We start from the raw sequence: 20717 nt of genomic DNA on the forward strand, positions 1-20717 counted from the left end.
TAAGTAAAGGAGACATGTCATGTAGAGTAATACATTTAAATTGGACGGTCTAACCAGTAAAATATTGAAATTACAGTCATCAATAAAAGAGCAACAAAAAAGCCACACCATGCATTTTGCATTAGGGATGTACACATTTCAGATTCCATGGCTCATTAAAATGTTGTTACTTGTGCCTGGGCATTTTATAAAAATAACAAATCCATTTATTTACCTTATAACAAATAAAGTATGAAGTTGTATCTCTCAATACACTATCAATGTATTTGTCTATTTATTCTTTCAGTATTATGATGAGATACCAATTGCAATAGCATCTCTCTGGTTGAGAGAGATCGTGCAAGCATGGTCACTGCAGCTCTTTGGAGCAAGCAAAAATGTTGGCGAGAACATTGTCAATAGATTACCAATGGTGAACTCTTAGACAGTGTCAAAGTCTTTGATTTGCGAAAACAGCATCTTGGTTACCGGACAATTTTGCCATTTCTAAACGTTTAATTTAATTAGATTCATACTACTGTACATGCTCGCATTCGTTCTGCTTTTCATACCAAAGTGTTAATTGGTAAATCATTTGCTAGTTCTCTCTGTCGCTTTGTGGTTTCAAGCTACAGACCTACCATTTATTTAAATAAAACAAACAAAAAACAACTGCCAATCAACTACACAGAAAAAAAAGTATGAGACTGACATTTAATTGTGAGGCACACAATTACACAGGCTTCTGTTAAAAAGTCTTTGGTCAAGGGATCGACATACTGTATATTAAAAATGTTAACTGAAGACCCCATGCAGGGGTTTTAACATACATAGGAGGTCTATTGTAACAACTTAATTGACATGGAACATTTCTAATTTTACATTGCTGAATTGCAATATAAAAAAGGAAATTATACCTCCTGGACTCCCAAGATACATAAAAAATACACCCATCAACTTTGTGAAAAATTAAAATTTCTTGTCCCAAATGTCTTTCAGAATATTGCATCATAAAACATTCTATGAAATATAACTTGCATGGAGAATTCATAATTATGTAGGAGACATATCATGATAAGTTCTCCCAATAGATGAATTATTTCTTTTACATTTGAAAATATGTTCTTGACTAGCATACAAAAGTACAAGCACGCTATAACTTGCAATTACAGCTCTTGAATTAGCAACCATAAAGGCAGGGCTTAAACATTTTTAAGGTAAAAGTGACTTATACATTACAAGGCCAGTTTAATATCTTGGTGTATACATGTGGCCATTTTAGCATACTTGAGGGGCAAATTGTGTTGCCCACAAAGCTGGAGATGGTGAAGATAATGCATTACAAAACAAGGGGGGGGGGGGGAAAGTCTGTGTATTCTCAACTCATGATCACAGTATAATAATATTTTAATATGTTCAATGTACAGTTTTTAAAATAATATATTAAAAGGATCCTATAAGCACCCAGACCACTTCAGCTCATTGAGCTTATAAAGAAACTGCAATGGTTACCTTGCAGGACTAAGACAACCTCTTGTGACTGTTAATTAGACAGCCACTAGAGGCACTTCCTGGATGTTAACAGACTCCAGGATGCCTAAATTATGCTTGACATCCTCATGCTCTGTATGAGGACATCCAAGCGTCGGTGAAATCCCCATTGAGGCAATGCTTTCCTATGGGGAGGGCCTAATGTGCTTGTGGTACTTGCCGCATATTTGCTTTAACCCCCGTCAGCTGACGTGAGAGGAGGCGGAGCTAACACTATAGAATCCCTTTAATCATGCTAACTGATCGAAGGTACTATATACTTGAAGGTTCTTGATTCTGCCTCCCAAGTTGATATTGCTTTTATTCAGTATTTTTGAGGGACTTACTTAATTCTCTGCATAAATTCATGAAATTGTAGTTGGTTATTCAAAAACTAATCATGAGGGAAGTGCATACCCTTATTGTTAAGTCACTACATAAGCAGAGAGAATGGGACACTTTTTCCAGGTAGGAGGGTCATATTATGTCCTGATATAAATGAAATATGAAAGGGATAACCTAATGCAGGGGCGCCCAAAAGGTAGATCCCCAAACTACAGGTTTTATGATGCTTTGCCATTCTAGAGGCATTCCAAAGACACACAAAGCATCATGGGAATTGTAGTTCTACGACATCTGGGGATCTAACTTTTGTGAACCCCTGACAAATTGACATAAATGAGTGGGTAGCTTATGGCAGGGCACGGGAACAGTGTTTTCAATTGCAAATATAAAGGAAGCATTGTTGAGCAGTTTTTAGTGTCCATTTTGGGTTTGCCTGTAGGACTGCTACAGATAGATATGTTGCAGACAAATATTTGTGTCTCAGCAGTGACACAGATACAGTGACCTGTCCACCTCTAAAAAGCAGCTGAAAGAAAAAGTGACTAGGATACACAATATACAGTGTGCATGCAGGGAGATTCCAGGATTCTAAAGACACCAACAAAAACAAAACTAACAATCTCCTTACACCCATACAACACAATGATCCCAGATACCTGACAAAGCAAGCCACGGGTCATGGTTTGCTTTCATGATCCAATAATTTAAATAGGGCTTTTACTGCGATTTGTTTCTTAAGAATGTGTAAGACAGGCATACAAATGGACAAGGGTAGACAGACTTGTAATAAAATGTGATGAGATTTTAAATCAAAATTAAAGGGCATTTAATTAGGCGTAGTTCTGACTATCATTAGAAATGAAATGCTTCTTATCTGTGATGTATCTTTCTATTGACAAATTAGAGCAAATTAAATTAAATTTTACATGCTTGATGAGAAGACCATGTTGGGCTTTAGATGAAAAAGCCATTGACACGGCTTTTTCCTCTGCATTTATGGAACTTAATAAGAACTCTGGCGAATACGACCTGTGAAGGCAACGCCAAGTCCTTGGACACATGCAGGTGTGGAGAATATGCTCGCAGTGTCACAGTTTATTGCTTAAACTGTGTATTGCTCTTAGGAAGAAAGGAAAACCACTTGATTATTTGCATTAGCAGCAATTTAAATACAACATTGCATAATACAACATAAACAGGTAGGAAACTTCCAACACAAAATTAAATTCAAAATATTTCCAGAATTAAAACCATTGCTTAACTAGACTATCATTCCAGAAAGTAGAGAGCTGAATGCACATTACTTGGTACATACAGTTACCTACGATCACAGAAGGTTTATTTAGTTCAGCTAAGAACAGGAAAAGAACACTAAACCACAAAAAAAAGTCAGTTGGAAGTTTGGAAACAACTGTGGCTTGGTCTGAGAAAACCTAGATTTTAGCTACAAGAATAAGATAGTAGTGTTACTGTATTCGTGGATAACTCCAGAATCTGTAGATCTGTGCAGGGTAAAAAATTTAAATTCTGTAAACTTTTTTTTTTCGGTTCAGCTAAATTTTCTTAATGCCACTATTTAGCTCAGCCAAATTGCATAGCAAATAAATACATTAAACAATGTGTGGGTAGCCCTCTGTGTTTAATTCAAGAAACACTGCACATTGCTTCACTGCTCGCACACCTGTACAGCATGCACTGTATTAAACACACTCTGGGAAAAAAAGAAGAAAAAAAAACAAACTGTATATTGGTAACCTAGTCTTACGTAACAATCAATGACAACATTCCTGCCAATCTCAAAGCTCTCACTCAAAGTTGTATCAAGTACCTATGGCAGTAGCTGCTAGCTGGATATAGTAGAAAGCTAAACCTGGTCTCATGTTAAAATAAACAAGGGCTAGGCAAGATGAACCTTTGTTTTTTTCATTTGTTACTGAATACCACACTCAAAAAAAGAGGAACTTTCTATCTTCCAGTTAAAAAAAAAAAAAAAAAACATGAAAAAACAACAACACACCTTAAATACTGTATATTGATAATTTACAGGGTTATTTACTAAAGTGCGATTTTAACGCGAAATTTAAGGCCATGTAGCTTAACTAAAATCATAACTGACAGAGAGGTATTCAGCTATTTTGCTTAAAGGAATTCTAAAGTGTTAGGAATATAAATCTAGATTCCTAACACTATAATGCCCACTGCCCCCTCCCTGATAGACAGCCACTGGAGTCAGTCTTAGTCCTGCAAAATAATCACTGCAGTTTATCAAAAACTGCATTGATTTACATTGCAGGGTTAAGGGGACAGGGACACTGCACCCAGACCACTTCAATGAGATGAAGTAGTCTAGGTACCTATAGTGTCCCTATAGTGTCCCTTTAAATTTGAAGTTCACCTTGAGTTCTCACTTTAGTAAATAATTCTGTTTGCCCCACATTAGGAAAATCCCTCTAGCACACTGAGAGAAGTCAATGTGTCTAAAAAAATCCTACCTGGAATTATAGTTGTTTTACTGATTCTCCTTTTTTCCCTATATTGGTCACTTCACTTAATCTGTAAATAAAATCAACATTTGATCCCAATGTGGGCAGCCAGCCAGTTCTTGGGCCCCCGATGACAGGCAGAAACAGAGGGCCCAGTCACACTTGTGACCTTGTTCCCTGTAGTTCCACCACACCACCAACAGGCATTGGTGCAATGTTGATCGGGCTGATAAACTCCCAGGAGCCAGGCTAGTTGCCATGGTGATCTGGTATTTGTCAAGCCTTGTCATGGCATAAGAAAAATAAAAAGAGCGGGCAGTCCAGAAAAACACTGGAGTTTTTTCCAAGCTGGCACAGATAAAAGGTAAAGGCAGTTCATCCAATGCAATCACAATGGCATTTGCCATAGAGAACGATCTGGTCACCAGCAGATGATTTTTCTAAAACTTCCTCTGCAAGATATGTGTCTGAGAAACCGAAGGAAAAGACACTTAAGGGCAGTTAGCCTATCCACCAATTGTGAAGGGCCATTGGCTGGTGCTGCATCCACCACCATTTTCGGCATAGCTGCCATGTTCAGGAGTCCATGAGATTGTGGCACAGACTAAATAACCACAGACACCTGAAAAACAAGTAAAATAACATCCCACATTTTCAGGGCACCAATAATGGAGTATTACTGTAAGTTTGTTGCTTTAAATTTGGTGGAGACAGCAACGTATCTTTCCATTCTGAAATTATTTTAGTCTTCCTGAAATCAGTCTCACTGGACTAACAATAGGCTATATATCAACTGAATTTGCAATGCTCCTTTCTTGGAGCAAGGCAGTCACACTCTACCCCCTGAATGGCACACCTTTTTTCAAAAATAAAAATAAAAAATCATTTTGCAATAGTGTTAAATTAGAGGGGCAAAGGTTTAAAAATAATTTCAGGAAGTATTACTTTACGGAGAGGGTAGTGGATGCATTGAATAGCCTTCCAGCTGAAATGGTAGATGTTAACACAGTAAAGGAATTTAAGCATGCGTGGGATAGGCATAAGGCTATCCTATCTATAAGATAAGGCCAGGGACTAATGAAAGTATTTAGCAAATTGGGCAGACTAGATGGGCCGAATGGTTCTTATCTGCCGTCACATTCTATGTTTCTATGTTTTGATTTGAAAATATAGCTGAATGTGCAACTCCCCCCCCCCCCCCCAAATCTGCTATTTTGACCTCCATCATATCAACTAACCGAAATCCACAGTGTTTTGTGAGCAAACCCAAATATATATGGTTAGAAGCAACAAAGGCTTTCTGTTTAGCACTTTGATATAGGTAAATAACAATATAAGCTATAGAAATGTAACCTACAAATTATGCAGAAAAACATTGCAAGCAAATATAAAAGGTTCAAAGTTAAGCTTCCTGAAAATTATTTGGGTCTCCACTAAGTTGGCCACTGCAAATACATAGCTGGAGGATGTATGTGGACCAGTAAGAATATCTAATACAAAAGTATTATTTTTTTATTGAGGTATTTGCTAGCTTTTTGGCAATCATAGTATAGATGATTTAGAAAATCATTCAAATGGCAAAGTAACTTTTAAATAGAATCCGCGGGTAAGTAGCATATTTTTGTTTCCTTCAGCCAATGTGTTCCTGTTAATAGTTAACTCACGCAGTGGATTAAAAAGCCAATATTGTATGCTGCCGTATGAAAACATCTATTAAACAAGCAGATTTGGATATACTGTGAAGGAGAACTAAGCCACTGCCCAATGTTGTGTCATAACTGTGTTCTTGAGCTATGTTGCTTGGCTTGCATTCCATTCAAATGAATCCACGCACTCAGACTAGATCCTGCAAATCCCAAATTAGTTGAAGTGCAATTTAAGCGATTCATTCCTCAATTATAATGAGTGAACGGCCACTTAGTATCAATAACGTCTGCCTAGAAGCAGCAGGAAGGGATTAAGACCAAATGGAAAAACATGCATCTGGATTAACAGTTTCATTGACCTGCTGCCTAAAACTTATCTAACTTCTTTAGCAAATGATCACCTTGGCAAACAGGCTGCAGTGAGGTAATGGACAATAATGATCTGTGAGGCATAGAATAGCAATCATTAGCAGGAGTTCTAACCAATCTTTCATTAGAAACAATTACTTCCCTGCTATAATGAATCCACCCAAGAAATCATTACTCTCCAGGAGCAGATACAATATCGCACAATGAACATAATACACTTGATCCACCAACAATTCCTTCAGTGCAAAGTATTTTTGGCACGTGTTTGGCAGTTTCTACCAAGAACATTTCCAAGCTGAAATGCTAGCCTGCTAGACTTATTTTATTGGAAGTTTGCTAAGCTTGTATTATTACTTGTACGATATATATATATATATATATATATATATATATATATATATATATATATATATATATATATATATATATATATATATATAAACAAAATCCACAAGTTTATGGACTAAAAATGCACTTTAAAGGTTAAATGAGGAGAAAAAAAAAAAGAAAAAATAAATAAAAGAAAATGAAATAAAATGCAAATAGAAATAGATAAACAAAACAAAGCAAACAAAAAAAACTAAACAAAACAAACCATTTACTTCTCTCATAAGTACTTCTCTACATGCTGCATTGTAAACACTTTACTTTTCATCCAAAAATGGATCAATATAGATCTCAAACATTGGACTGGTGTTTTATCTAAGGATCCCAGTAAGAAAATATTGTTTTCAAACCAGTTTTTACCCTCAACATGTCTCGGTTTGTGGTGTGTAGCGCTGATCTTCGGCATTAGCTTCTAATCCAAATTATACACAGTCTGTATTATTCTGGATTATGCAGTCTGTAGACTGAATTCCTTAAAAACCCCAGAGCAAATCAGAATTTAGCTGATGGCTCCTAAACTTTTGTACGGTTTTGTGCTACTTGATACAGGCTCTGTGAAGTCTCTTAACAGTGTTTGTTTATATCTGAAATTAAACACACACATATATCCTACCTGTAGACATCAGTAAGACTGATTTGCGTGTCCACAAAGACTATCAGTACCATGGACAGTGATCACTTAATGCGCCCACTATACTTTGCACATAAAATACTAAGACAGCAGTAATAAGTTTTGTTGCACTTTGGGCAAATTAGTTTTGCTTCTGGCACTGGAGTTACCTTTTCAGGGTCTTTCAAACAACTGAATCCCTTAGTGTATCTATGACATTTGCAGCATCTTGATTTATTAGAGGACCTGTCACTTGGGTATTTTTGGTTTGGGTTTTTTTTTCTTCCATTTTTAGTTAAAAAGCACAGAGGTGTCAAGAGAGAAAACATGCATTTTTTACATGAAGTTTATACTTTCCCCAAAGAAACAAATGGCATTTTTTTTTTTATTCGGGTGGATCTGTCATCTTCCTGCATTTGTGGCGGCCATATCTGCTAGATAATGTTTCAAAATGGACCTATATGAGACAATTGATTTAACATGGTTGCTCCACCAAATGAGGATTCATTTTAACTAGCTTTGTATTGCACATTGCATGAAAATCAACTGTTAAAAAAATGTAGGACCTCCCACAACATCTGGAAAAATGTTGTGGTTAAAGAAAAAATACTCCTTATACAATTGTTAAATGGTACAGGTATTTGGCTATTACACTTTATATGTTCCTCATATTTCATTCATACTGCATTCAGAAAGTATTCAGACCCCTTAATTTTTATGCTGCAACCTTGAAAAACTGAAATTTTACTATGACATAAGTATTCAGACCCTTTGCTATGCAGCTTGACATTTAGCTCAGACGTATTCTATTTCTGGATCATATTGGAGATGTTTCTACATTTTGGAATCCACCTGTGGCAAATTCAATTAATTGGATTTTGAAAGGCACACACCTATCTATATAAGGTCTCACAGCTGTAAATGCATTTTAGAGCAAAAAGTAAGCATTGAGGTCAAAAAAACTGCCAGCAGAGCTCGGAGTCAGAATTGTGTCAAGACATCGATCTGGGCAAGACTGCATTGAAATTTCTGAAGAGCACAGAAGCCTCCATAACTCTTAAATAGAAGATGTTTGGAACAACCAGGTCTCTTCTCTTCTGGCCACCTGACCAAGCTGAGCAATTTGGGGAGAAGGGCCTTGCTATAAGAGGTAACCAAGAACCCGATTGTCACTCTAGGTGAGCTCCAGAGATCTTCTGTGGTGATAGAAAAAATCTCTGCAACACTCCACTGATCTGTCCTTTATCTGCAAAATAGCATTCTAATAGTGAAATGTGGTGGTGGAAGCATCATGTTTTTGGGGGTATTTTTTAGCAGAACAGACTAGAAAGGGTTATGGGAAAGCTGAATGCAACAAAATACAGAAATATCCTTAATGAAAACCTGGTCCAGAGGACCCAGAACATTAGACTGGGCGATACGTTAAACTTCCAACAGGACAATGACTCTGAGCACACAGCCAATACAATTTAAGGATGACTGAGGAACAACTGGGTAAATGTCCCTTGAGTGGCAGAACTTGAGCTTAAACCTGAACCCAATCTAAAATCTCTGGAAAGATCTGAAAATGTCTGTCCACAGACTCTCCGACCTCGAGAGGACCTGCAAAGATGAAAGACAAATACTATCTAAATCGAAGTGTGCAAAGCTTCTTGTATCATACTCAAGAAACCCCAAGGTTGTAATCTCTGTCAAAGATGCTTTAACCAAGTACTGAGTTAAAGAGATCACTAAAGTCATCAATTAATAAGAAAAAAAAAAAGAAAGTTTGATTCGGACAAACTGCATTTCACCCATGTGACATTTGGATTCGTCTAAATTTTGTACATAACAAAACGATTTAAACAAAATATTTTGTACCAAAACGTAGGCCAGTATGTGGGGACCGGCCAGTTCTTGCTATGCTTTTTTTTTAGCAATCAGGGAGCAATAGCAGTCCAGTTGCTAGTTTTAATTACTGTGAGCAGCCACCGGTTAATAGACATTCCCCCACCCGTGGCGTGGCTGGTGGAGGTATAAAGGAGGTATTTTTGAATTTATATACTGTTTTTTTTTTGCATTTTAAGGTGGCAGCTGGCAAGTAACTGCTGACCAAGCATCACATAATTAACTCCCACGCCACTAAGGGTTTAATTTAAAAACATATGACTGCAAGTCCAAATCACAAAACAACATGAGTCTTCTATTGGCTATTATGTTTGTTTCTTAAGAAGTCCATTAGCCATTTCAGACTTTGTGAATTCTGACATATCACCAGACATTAAAAATTTGATTTGTAATTCATCCAAAAACCAATTAACAAGTCTAAAAAAAAAAGTTGAATTATGGGAGATCAATAACATTTAAACCGTTCAGGTCACAGAATCTCAAATGTCCCTCTGTATAGATGAGAAAATCTTTCTGCAGGAGCTCTACCAAAGTATGCAAGTAACTTGCATCAACACATACACCTACACTAAATAAACTGAATAAACGGAGGTCCATAGCAAGAGTGTGCAGTGCGTTAAGTCATAGAAAGAGATTTTTTTCTTTAAGGTGCCTAGTTCTTCCTCTAAACTACCAAATAGGATTTGGGATTGTCTGTTCCCAACACAGCCACCCTCCCCCCCCCCCCCACCTTCATATTTGTCACCTACAAATTTAGCATGCCTGCAATTGCCAGTAGCTAACCTCAACCTTCTTTAAACACCCTCAGAGCCGAATGACACCTGATAGACCAAATGAGTTTAATAAATATCCCAGGTGAATAAAGTGACATGCACGGTGGAGAAAGAGATGGAACAAAAAATCCTTGTGTGACACATGCAGGCCTTGGGGATCCAAAGTGTGCAATAATTACATGATTTTCACATATCAGAACAGGTCATGGGGTTACTGCCCTAATGAGCTAATAATATGAATATCTCGATTCTACATGATTTTAATGTAGGAATATTTCCTGCAGTGGATGTCTCCTATAAAAGTACCCAAATGTGATTTTTTTTCCATGGTTGTAACAGAAAATGTATGATACTGTCTATAATACATCTAATTTCCAATGACATTTAATCTAATAGCTCTGTTTACTATTTCCCTCCTTGAACAGTGCCAGATTTATATCACAAGAAACTGCAGCATACCCAAACGCCTTTGCCCACTCTCTTCCAATCCCCCCCCAAAAACAAAACCTTATACATAAACATATATGTTTGTATATGTAGAAGTGTGTTTGTGTCTGTGTGTTTGTATATGGTGTGTGTGTGACCGAGTAGTAGTGTGTGTTTGTTATGGTGTGGGTAGTAGTGTAGTAGTGTGTGTAACACTAGGGTATGAGTAGCACACGTGTAGTGTAGTATAGCAGTGTGTAACAGTGTGGATAGCAGTGTGGCTGTGTTGTATGTTGTATGTACCAGCAATGTTTTACAGGAGGTGTCTCTTAACCCCTGTCCTCTCTCCTTTCTGCTGTTGATCTCTGACGAGGCAGGGCCATTTAGAAATCAGGCTTTTCAGACATAGCTCAGCAATCACAATGTACTGCAGCCTCAATTCAGGTCTTTGCTGTTTGGGAAGACAGCAAAGCACTGAGGGTGACTGAGTAGTACACTGCCTAATGTGAAATCCAGCCCTAGCCATGAACAAAGTAAATGTGAACAACCCACTACTATGTTTTAAAGAACACAGTCTATATTACAGCCCCATGGACAAATTATTCCACATATTCCAATCTCACGATAACACCACATAGCCCAAACTCAAAATACCATCTTAAAAATTAGATCAATACATGCACACACTATACATATTGTACATACACACTCAGTATAGTAAAAAAAAAATACTTAAATTACAATAAAAAAAAAAGAATTTTGAAAACCAAAAAAGTTACCACAATTACAAAGCTAACAGTGCTACTATATAATAATAATAATAAAGAGCTGACATTAAATTTGAAAGTGTGGGTGAATAAATCAATTAGAACTCAAAACCAGGTCATGCAACTTAAATATCACAAAGGGAGTGGCGGACATTTTCACAAAATAGGAGTTAATACTCTGCGTGACCAACATCATGATGCGGGGGTCCATGTCATGTTCTAGATAACTATGAGAGGTATGAGGGAGATTCATGTGATCATCTGAGTATCTATAACAAGCGGATAGAATGAAAACTGAGGGACAACTGTAATTTCATGTTCCTAAGAACTAGTTGGTACATTAGTATGGTACTTGACTATTAAAGATATAATAAGGTGTCCAGTGCTTGACTACATCGCCAACATCTGAGGAGGCACAATCCATGGCTTGGAACCTGGAAGCAGTTAGATATTATCTTGCAAATAATATCTACCATACCTCCTGATAACAATGGTTAATAGTGCATTTGTGTAGCTGAGCTTATCATGTACCACTGGCCAGGGAAGTTGAATACAGCAAACTTGGATTCCTACTTGAATAAATGGTATATTTAGAAGAATAGTTGAAACACCTTCAAACCCACTATTACACGGTTCTATGTCCCCACTGTAAAGCAAAGTGGACAAATAAATATAGACTACCACAACTTACTTCTTACAAATGCTATAGTTTTTGTTCTGGATAGACTGAAATGAAAGATGAAAAAAATATATTTTGTTTTACAGATAACATTACAATTTAATGAGAGCCACTACAGGCCACTTAGAATATCTGCCAAGACATCCATGTACATTTTATCTAGCACTTTTGCTTTTGATTATATCTACAAAACAGCCTGCACAGATTTAATAAATGTGAGAAAAAGAAACATTAAATTGGGGCACTGCTCAGAAAATGTCATGATTGAGATGGTATAGAATTCAAACATAATGGTGCTATTTTCAATTATGTGGGTTTTTTTTTTTAAACTTTTTTTTATTCATGGTTTGCTTTTTATTCATAAAGTACGTCCATAGACAAACCAGATTTTGTATTTTGGCACTAAAACAATGTCTTCTAAAGTCTGTGCCAACAGTATTGGTCAATGAAAATTAGTGTAATTGGCTAATGCGGACTGTTCGAAAAATAATTTAAATGTATACTTCACCTTTAATGATTTAATAATGTACCTACATAAGATATACTTTATAATGTACTATATAGCTCAGTCAGTAACCTACTATATATATATATATATATATATATATATATATATATATATATATATATATATATATATATATTGTAAACGGATATATATTACTGTGAGTTTTAATGCAGAAGAAAACAAGGATTATCCCATAGTTGCAGTACACAACAAATATTTCAAGAAAGAATGTACGTGCAGAAAGCCTAGTGCTTTAAAGCACTATGTAGCAGATTGTATTGATGCTGTCCATAGAGATTCGTATAAGAAATGTATTTGTGTAATTGTTTCCCTGTGTATCAGTAAAGTGTATGTAGTATTCGTATGATGGTTCGGTAGTTTCATACGAATGAAGCTACCGAACCATCAGACCAGCCCAGTGAGAAGTGTGCCCCTCGTTAAGCGTTCACACTCTGCAAACCGCAGCTTAATTGTTTCATTGTATGTGCCTGTGTGGTCATCGTTCGGCATACGAACCACGTGCGGTGGCCATCTTGCGCATGAAAATCTCTGCGGTGTTTGGTCGTCGAGTGTCTGGAACTCAAATCGGACGCTCGAACGACCGAACACCGCTGAGACCTCCAGAGCTCCATGACTCACGAACGGAGAGACTAGACAGCGCCTCGTTCGGTAAAAGCAATGTTCCGAACAAGGGAATTGATACGAATGGAAGGTTAGCTGTGGATGGCGGCTGTTTCTGTGTGTTTTGTCTCCCGAACAGAGACCGACCGCAAGGCCAAAACGCATGGAGCCTTTTTTGGATACCACCTGGTGTGCGGTCGGTCAGGTTACACCCTCCACCTAACTCCCGAACCCCTGGTCCGATCTGGGTGAATTTTGGATATGTAAGTCACCCAGATCAGGGCTACCAGGGGATACCCAAATTATTGTTCTCGCTGCGTGTTTTGGGGTACATCTAGAATTCAGGGAAAAGTACAGTATGTTTGATGGGATTGTGTGTCACACTGAGGGGAGGAGATGTGTGGGAGGTAGCGGTTATATTATTGGCTACTGGACTGATTGTGGTAATTCCCTCCCTTGCATGGGAGAATGCTTTAAAAGGAGGTTGTGTGGATTAAAAGTGAGTTCTGCTCCTGATGCTGTGTGTCGTCCAGTCATTGGGATCTGTGTGGGGATATTCATGGATTGCTTTGTTTGCTGGAATTGTTACTTCATGGTATTTTTACTACTTGTTCCTGAGCCTCATCTTTAGTGGAGTTAACCTGTGGAATACCAGGCCTCCGCTACACACTATAACAGTATTGTGTGGCATGAATGAGTATCAAGGAGCTCAAAAGAAAAGATTGTTGTGCTTATAATTGGACCCTCTGTGTCCAAAAGATCTTTGTGCTTATATGTGGACCCTCATATGCGTCTTTCTCGAGGGTAGTCTGACGCAAAATAAGTCTTTGTAGCCAAAAATACTTGCAATGGCGCTGCGTGAAAAGTTTATATCAAGTTTAAATATAAACAAGTTACTGACTAAATGTAGCAGTGTGTGACTGCTTTGGACCAGTCCACTTTTTAATGTTGAGTTCAATGCAAATACCGAATGGTTAAAATAATTAAACACATTTGTGGCACTAATCTTATTTTATATTTACAACACTTACAAAAAAAACTCATTCGACTTAAATGGCTGCTCTAAGCAATATACCAACTACAAGTGCTGATGCTCTCAGCCAATTAATTATCTAAATCTTCTAAAAAGTTGCCCAGATTTGACATAGCTAGAACAGAATAAGAACCAGAGCCAGTGCTGGTATCCAATAGTCCAAAGTATCAAACTATTTCAAAGTGCTGGGAATACTGGCACCATAGGAAGTATAGTGGGTTCTTTACCAAAGTTAGCAAAGTTTATTTCCATAGAACATATAGATGTAGACTAGTAACCCACTTGTGTGAAACATAGCTGGAAAAAGTAACAGTCACTTCCTCCCAGCAGTCCCAGCACTTTAAAGGGGCCCAGTCTGCCAAAGGGCTGCAGCACCCGACCGAGCCCCTAATGAGGTAGGTCCACAGATGGCGGATGCACTATTTTGGGGGGGAGGGGCAAGTTGCCAGCATTTGGGGGGGCCCAAGAGGGGGCCATGGCCCCCTCTGCCCCCCCCCCCCCCTCCAGCGACGCCACTGCAAATAAGTTATGACAAAGTACCACCCAGTAAGCAAATGCTGTCCTGTTCTAAAACATACATTGCAATTCAGAATTTGCAGCAGGAGTACATTTGACCTGCTAATTACCAAAATATGAAGTGGATCTTAAGATGGTGAGCATCACCTAGGATTTATAGTTTTTTCCTCATGGGAGAAACACCTTTAGGAAATGGCATTCTTTTACTTTGTATATAACTCATAAAGATCTGATGAGCCTGGGTGGTATTTCCCTATTGCGATTTATTTTTGGTCATATGATATGAAGTTTGAAAAACATTGATCTGAGGATTTCATTCAGTTACCTTAGAGGATCACTGTGTATCACTTCTAGATTTACAACTACCTCATGACAGAAGGGGCAAAATGAATTCCAATCTTTGTCACAAACTCATGGCAAGGGACTTCTATATGCATAAAAAAGAGCTGTCAGCAACCTAAATGATATTGAAACATACCCTTTGACAGTATTTTATCATCTACGCAGATAGTGAGGTATTATAACGCCATGACAGATTATTTATAGTACGCTTTCATTGCATTTGACCAACAGGTTTTTTACAAAGATGTTGAGAACCATATGTGATTAAAGAGGACCTGCCACCTAAGACATTTTTTACATCAATAAAGTACAAATTGCCTATATGTGGTGTTAATAGTTTTCAAAATGACTCAGCAATTTTTTTTAAATATATATTTCAAGAACATTTCCAACTCCATTACCTGTTCAGACTTTGGGACATAATTATTTCCCATCATGCACCTGGCACCACTGTTAATTTTGGATCTTTATAGAGGTTTATTACATGTTTTAGAACAATATAGAAAGGTTTGAACTGGTATTTTGTATTGCCAGTAGATGAATGAGGGAAAGAAAATGTTTAAGAAAAAGAAAAAAACTAAAAAAATAACTGAAAATGTCCAATGCATTTTTGTCAAGTTTAAAATTTAGAAAAACTATTTGGTACAATTGGTGACATTAAAATACAAATGCATAGAAGAAAATGCAATGCTTAATTTGTGCTACACCAGGAAGCATTGGATACACTTATTATATATGTATATTTTACTACACCTGATTATTCCCAAAAAGGCAACAAAGTTGATGTTACATGCTCCTATTAGTTAGTACCAAAAAAAAAAATATGTGACTTAGTTAACCACTATAGTCACCCAGACTACTTCAGCACAATGAAGTGGTCTGGGTGCCAGGTCCCCCAGGTTTTAACCCTTCAGATGTAAACATAGCAGTTTCAGAGAAACTACTATGTTTACATTGCAGGGTTAATCCAGCCTCTAGTGGCTTTCTTCCTGACAGCCACTAGAGGCACTTCGGCGACGCTGAATGCGATTTTCCTGAACATCCATAGGAAAGCATTGAGAAATGCTTTCCTATGGGCATTTTTAATGTACGTGTGGCTCTGGACGCTCATTCACATTCCGCTCCACTTGGGAGCTGATGTTGGAGGGGGCGGAGAGGTCACCAGCGCAGAGGGAGTCCGGCGCTGAATTAAAGTAAGTAGCTGAAGGGGTTTTAATCCCTTCAGCCCAGCGGGAGAGGGCACTGAGGGTGGGGGGAATCTAAGGATTATATAGTGTCAGGAAAACAAGTTTGTTTTCCTGACACTGTAGTGATGCTTTAAGATACATAACATGGTACACCAATTGGTGTAAATTATTCTACAATATGTAAAGTGCAGCAACAACTAATCTAAGATTGCTTTTTTCACAAGATATTCAAGATATGGCTATGCGCCTATAAATCACGATATGCAAGGAATTCTATGTTTTAGAGAAAGCAGTTAATGAGTGCTGCAGCGATAACATGTTGATGCTGATGCTCTCGGTCTATCACTAGTCCCCTATTAAGGAAAGTGAGTTTAAAAAAAAATAAAAAGTATTTTTTTTTTCCACCCACAATTCTGAATGGGGAGCAGGTGAGGAAGCTCCAAGCCTAACAGCAGCGCCACAGTCCAAGGCTTCTTGATTGAAGCTTTGGTCCTGCATATGAAGTGGAGGGAGAAAGCAAATGTACACCAACTTGAACATTTTTGGATTTAGTAATGCATTAACAGTGTAAACCTTGCATAGGATCTCCTTGCACCAAACAACTTCATTGCAATCAGCTTGTTATGGTACCTGGAGTGGGCCTTCAACTAAGCAAGTTAGAATGTTTCATACATAGATAAAATAGATGAAGATGATCTTCAAAAAATCAGAAGTAACATCGAACTATAATCATGCTTGACCAAAATAAATGATTGACATTTTTTTCGTTCCTAAAAAAAAACCTGAGTTGCTCTCTTATCTTTTGTTTTTTTGTACACTTAGTATTACCATATCTAGCCAAGCACTGGAGAAGTTAGCAACATACTGTGCTCAATTCCTTTTTTAAGTCTGAGATAGATGTTTTATGTAGCTTTAAAAAAAATGTTTTGTATGAACCTTATGTATAATATGTGGTCATCTCAGCTACTGATTATTAACATATATGTGCTAAGGCAGGTGATCCCATCCTTAATCCATTATCAAAGCCTTTGCTGGAAAAGAGAACCTTAATCAATAATTGAATGTGTGATTAATAAAGTCAGTGTGTAAGGGAAATTCCTAATGCATTTTCATCAATTTTAAAATTTAGGAAAACTGAATTTTAGGTTCCCCTTTGGAGAAGGAACTTGCCAGCAATTTGGTCCTGGACTGCCCTTATGCACGGGATCAGTCCGCTATACAAATGGTATAGGTTCACTCTGTTTCAGCACATGAGTAAAAAATATTTTGAGACCTCAAAATACTGATGGACCAGCTATTGAGTTTCTCATATTCTCTGTTCTTGCTTCATGGCTCAAAGCCTGGATTGAACAACATTACCAGCAATGGGTGCCCTTATGTTGATGTCCAAAGAGGACCATGAATTATGAGATGGTATATAGACTAGTCTCTACTGGAGGCAATACAATAGCAGGACAGTCTAGATGCGTAGAGATTTATTTACTATGAATTAAAAAAAAAAAGTTAATTAATAAATCACTCCTAGCTTGTAAACTCATTTAAAAAAAGATTGCACTCACTTTTTGGATTTGTCATCATTTTGCCTATAAATTCATTGTAATTATATATTCCCACTATATAATTGTAAAACACTGTTTGGTATATTTATTATATTTATTATAAAAATATGCTGACCATTCCAATACAACAATAAAAAAAAAATATCTTAGAGCCTGCCAAAACAGCAGTGCTCCGGGGCATTAGCTGGAAGGATATTTTGGTCATTATGCGTTACTACATGCCTTTCATCTAATATGGGAATTTTATGGGGCATGTGGTTATTCATTGTATGTCTGTATAGATACACACATTTTAAACTTGAGCTTATTTGTCACATATTGAAAGGTACTAAGGACTTCTGATCACCTCTATTCAGGGAGGATCTAATGTAAACATAAAAGAAGTATGCTAATAAAAAAAACACCATAGCTGAAAACGTATAAAAAGGCTTGTTCGTACCTCTGACAGGAAGGTCTGTGCTGATTTCTGGGCTCCAACATGCAGTAAATATTCATAGACATATAAAGCTAACCTGAAAAACAGAAAAAAACAAGAAGTAAGTATCTTCATCAGCATAAAACACTGTTGCTTAGTATATTAATATTCACAACTGTGTTCATGATCAACATTTACTTTTAATATATAATCATTAAAGCGGCTTTGTCACAATAATATATATTTGTGGCCCCCATCCACAATTCCTTAACTCCTCGGTGTCCACATTCAGTGTTTATTTGCTCCCTATTGACCCCTATTAAATTTTGCTGCATATGACCCTCATTCCCAGCGCCGCAATCTTCTAATTACCTGCAGTGATGTAAGGTTACGGACTTCTCTTACCCACAGTATGTGATGGAGAGCACTTTGGAGATGCTCACAGAAGTCCAGTAAGTGGATAAAAATGGAACTGGGCATGAGCTACGCTTGAAAAATCTCACGAGGCAAAGAAGGATGGACAGGATAAAGCTCCATCCTTTTGTCATAATTGTGAAGCATGCGAGAAATGCACAAGATATGAATACTATATACAAATAGAGCGGAAAAATAAAGAACATATTGGGAAACAGGGAAAAGAAGAGAAAACAATAGGAGAAAGGTATGTTTGAGGTGACAGAGCCATTTTCAGACTGTAAGTGGTCGGTGGATCTCATGTATGCCCTGGGTGCAAAGCAACAGAATTAAAGATTATGAAAGAAAATATTAAATACAATTCCAACACAGTTAAAGTGCAAAAAAAATGTAATAATCCAAAGCAAGTTGAGGACCGGACAATGATTTTAGACTACCCTAGAAACAAAATGCAAATTAGGAGAAAGTTTTCTTATTGGACTTGTGCTGTATAATTGAGCTCACGGAGACATATTTTAATAAGTGACTGCGGCAAGGTGGTACTATTTTGGTAGACGAGATTGGGTCAGAGGGATTAGGAATGTGCAAGAAAAATGTGAAGAAAAATAAGTTATTCTCAGTAAATATTAGAATTTTGTTATATGGTTAAAATATATTTGGCAAAAAAATAATATATAATAAACAAGGTTATGAGACAGAATACTTGAGTAATATGATATTTTTATATCAATTACAGTTTTGTTGGATAGAATGATTTTGATGTATAGATCATGCTCTTGCAGTCTAAATTATCAATTTTCTGCCATTTAAAGGGACACTATAGTCACCTGAACAACTTTATCCTAATGAAGCAGTTTTGGTGTATAGAACATGCCCCTGCAGCCTCACTGCTAAATTCTCTGCCCTTTAGGAGTTAAATCCCTTTGTTTATGAACCCTAGTCACACCTCCCTGCATGTGACTTGCACAGCCTTCCATAAACACTTCCTGTAAAGAGAGCCCTATTTAGGCTTTCTTTTTGCAAGTTCTGTTTAATTAAGATTTTCTTATCCCCTGCTATGTTAATAGCTTGCAAGACCCTGCAAGAGCCTCCTGTACGTGATTAAAGTTCAATTTAGAGATTGAGATACAATTATTTAAGGTAAATTACATCTGTTTGAATTACATCTGTTTGAAAGTGAAACCATTTTTTTTTTCATGCAAGCTCTGTCAATCATAGCCAGGGGAGGTGTGGCTAGGACTGCATAATCAGAAACAAAGTGATTTAACTCCTAAATGTCAGTGAATTGAGCAGTGAAATTGCAGGGGAATGATCTATACAAGTAATTTAGGTGACTATAGTGTTCCTTTAAGAGTTAAAACACTTTGTTTATACAGTCAAAGGCACACATCCCCCTGCACGTGACCTACACAGTCTTTCTACACGTTTCCTGTAAAGAGACATCGAATGTTTAAACTTACTTTATTGCACAGTTTGTTTAATTTAGCACTCATCTTCTGTTCTGTTAATAGCCTGCTAGAGCCTCCTTTGTGCTGTAACCTCTGATTTTAAATGAAACCATTCTGTTTTCATGCAGGCTGTGCGAGTCACAGCCAGGGGAGGTGTGGCTAGGGCTGATTAAACAGAAACAAAAACATCACTCTAACTCCTAGAAGGCAGAAAACTGAGCAGTGAGACTGCATGGGCAAGATCTATACTTGGCGTAGGCAACCTTCAGCACTCCAGATGTTCTAGATTACATCTCCCATAATGCTAGCAAATCATCAGGGGAGATGAAGTCTACAGCATTGGTTGTCTACTCCTGATCATTAAGCTAAAGTTATTTTGGTACTTATAATATCCATTTTAATTGCAGCACTAATGCTCATGTCCAAACTTCTTATTGAGAAAGTATAAACCAAGTTATCACTTCAGAATTTGGTTGACAATTACATCTTACATACGACATGTCTTCTTAATGAGGAAGATATCTTTTTGTGTTTTTGTTATTATGCTGACTAATGGGTGACACAATTAATAGGATATGTGAATTTCAAAATAAACTGTAGATGCAGTTCTTTTATCGGAAGGTGCAAGAAAAAAACAAAACACCAAAGTCACAATGTTTATCCCATAGACACCGGGTCCAGAGGTAGAAGAAAATTGAGAGGGGAAAGTCGTAGAAACAATTCTGACTAAGATAGAATGTCACTAGGACTGCGCTGAAGGGGCTATGGCCCTGAATGTGGGACTCTTTAACCT

The 20717-nt window shown here is 37.3% G+C and overlaps 1 protein-coding gene across 1 annotated transcript in view; it reads right to left on the minus strand.

Moving 5' to 3' along the window:
• Positions 1-20717, minus strand: part of SSBP4 (single stranded DNA binding protein 4) — a 401255-nt gene that overhangs the window by 284788 nt on the left and 95750 nt on the right. Inside the window, exon 2 of the mRNA XM_063455410.1 lies at positions 18087-18159. Coding sequence (XP_063311480.1) covers positions 18087-18159 — 73 coding nt within the window. The remainder of the gene's footprint in view (positions 1-18086; positions 18160-20717) is intronic.

This window comes from Pelobates fuscus, chromosome 5 (assembly GCF_036172605.1).
Source record: "Pelobates fuscus isolate aPelFus1 chromosome 5, aPelFus1.pri, whole genome shotgun sequence".
Taxonomy (NCBI): domain Eukaryota; kingdom Metazoa; phylum Chordata; class Amphibia; order Anura; family Pelobatidae; genus Pelobates; species Pelobates fuscus.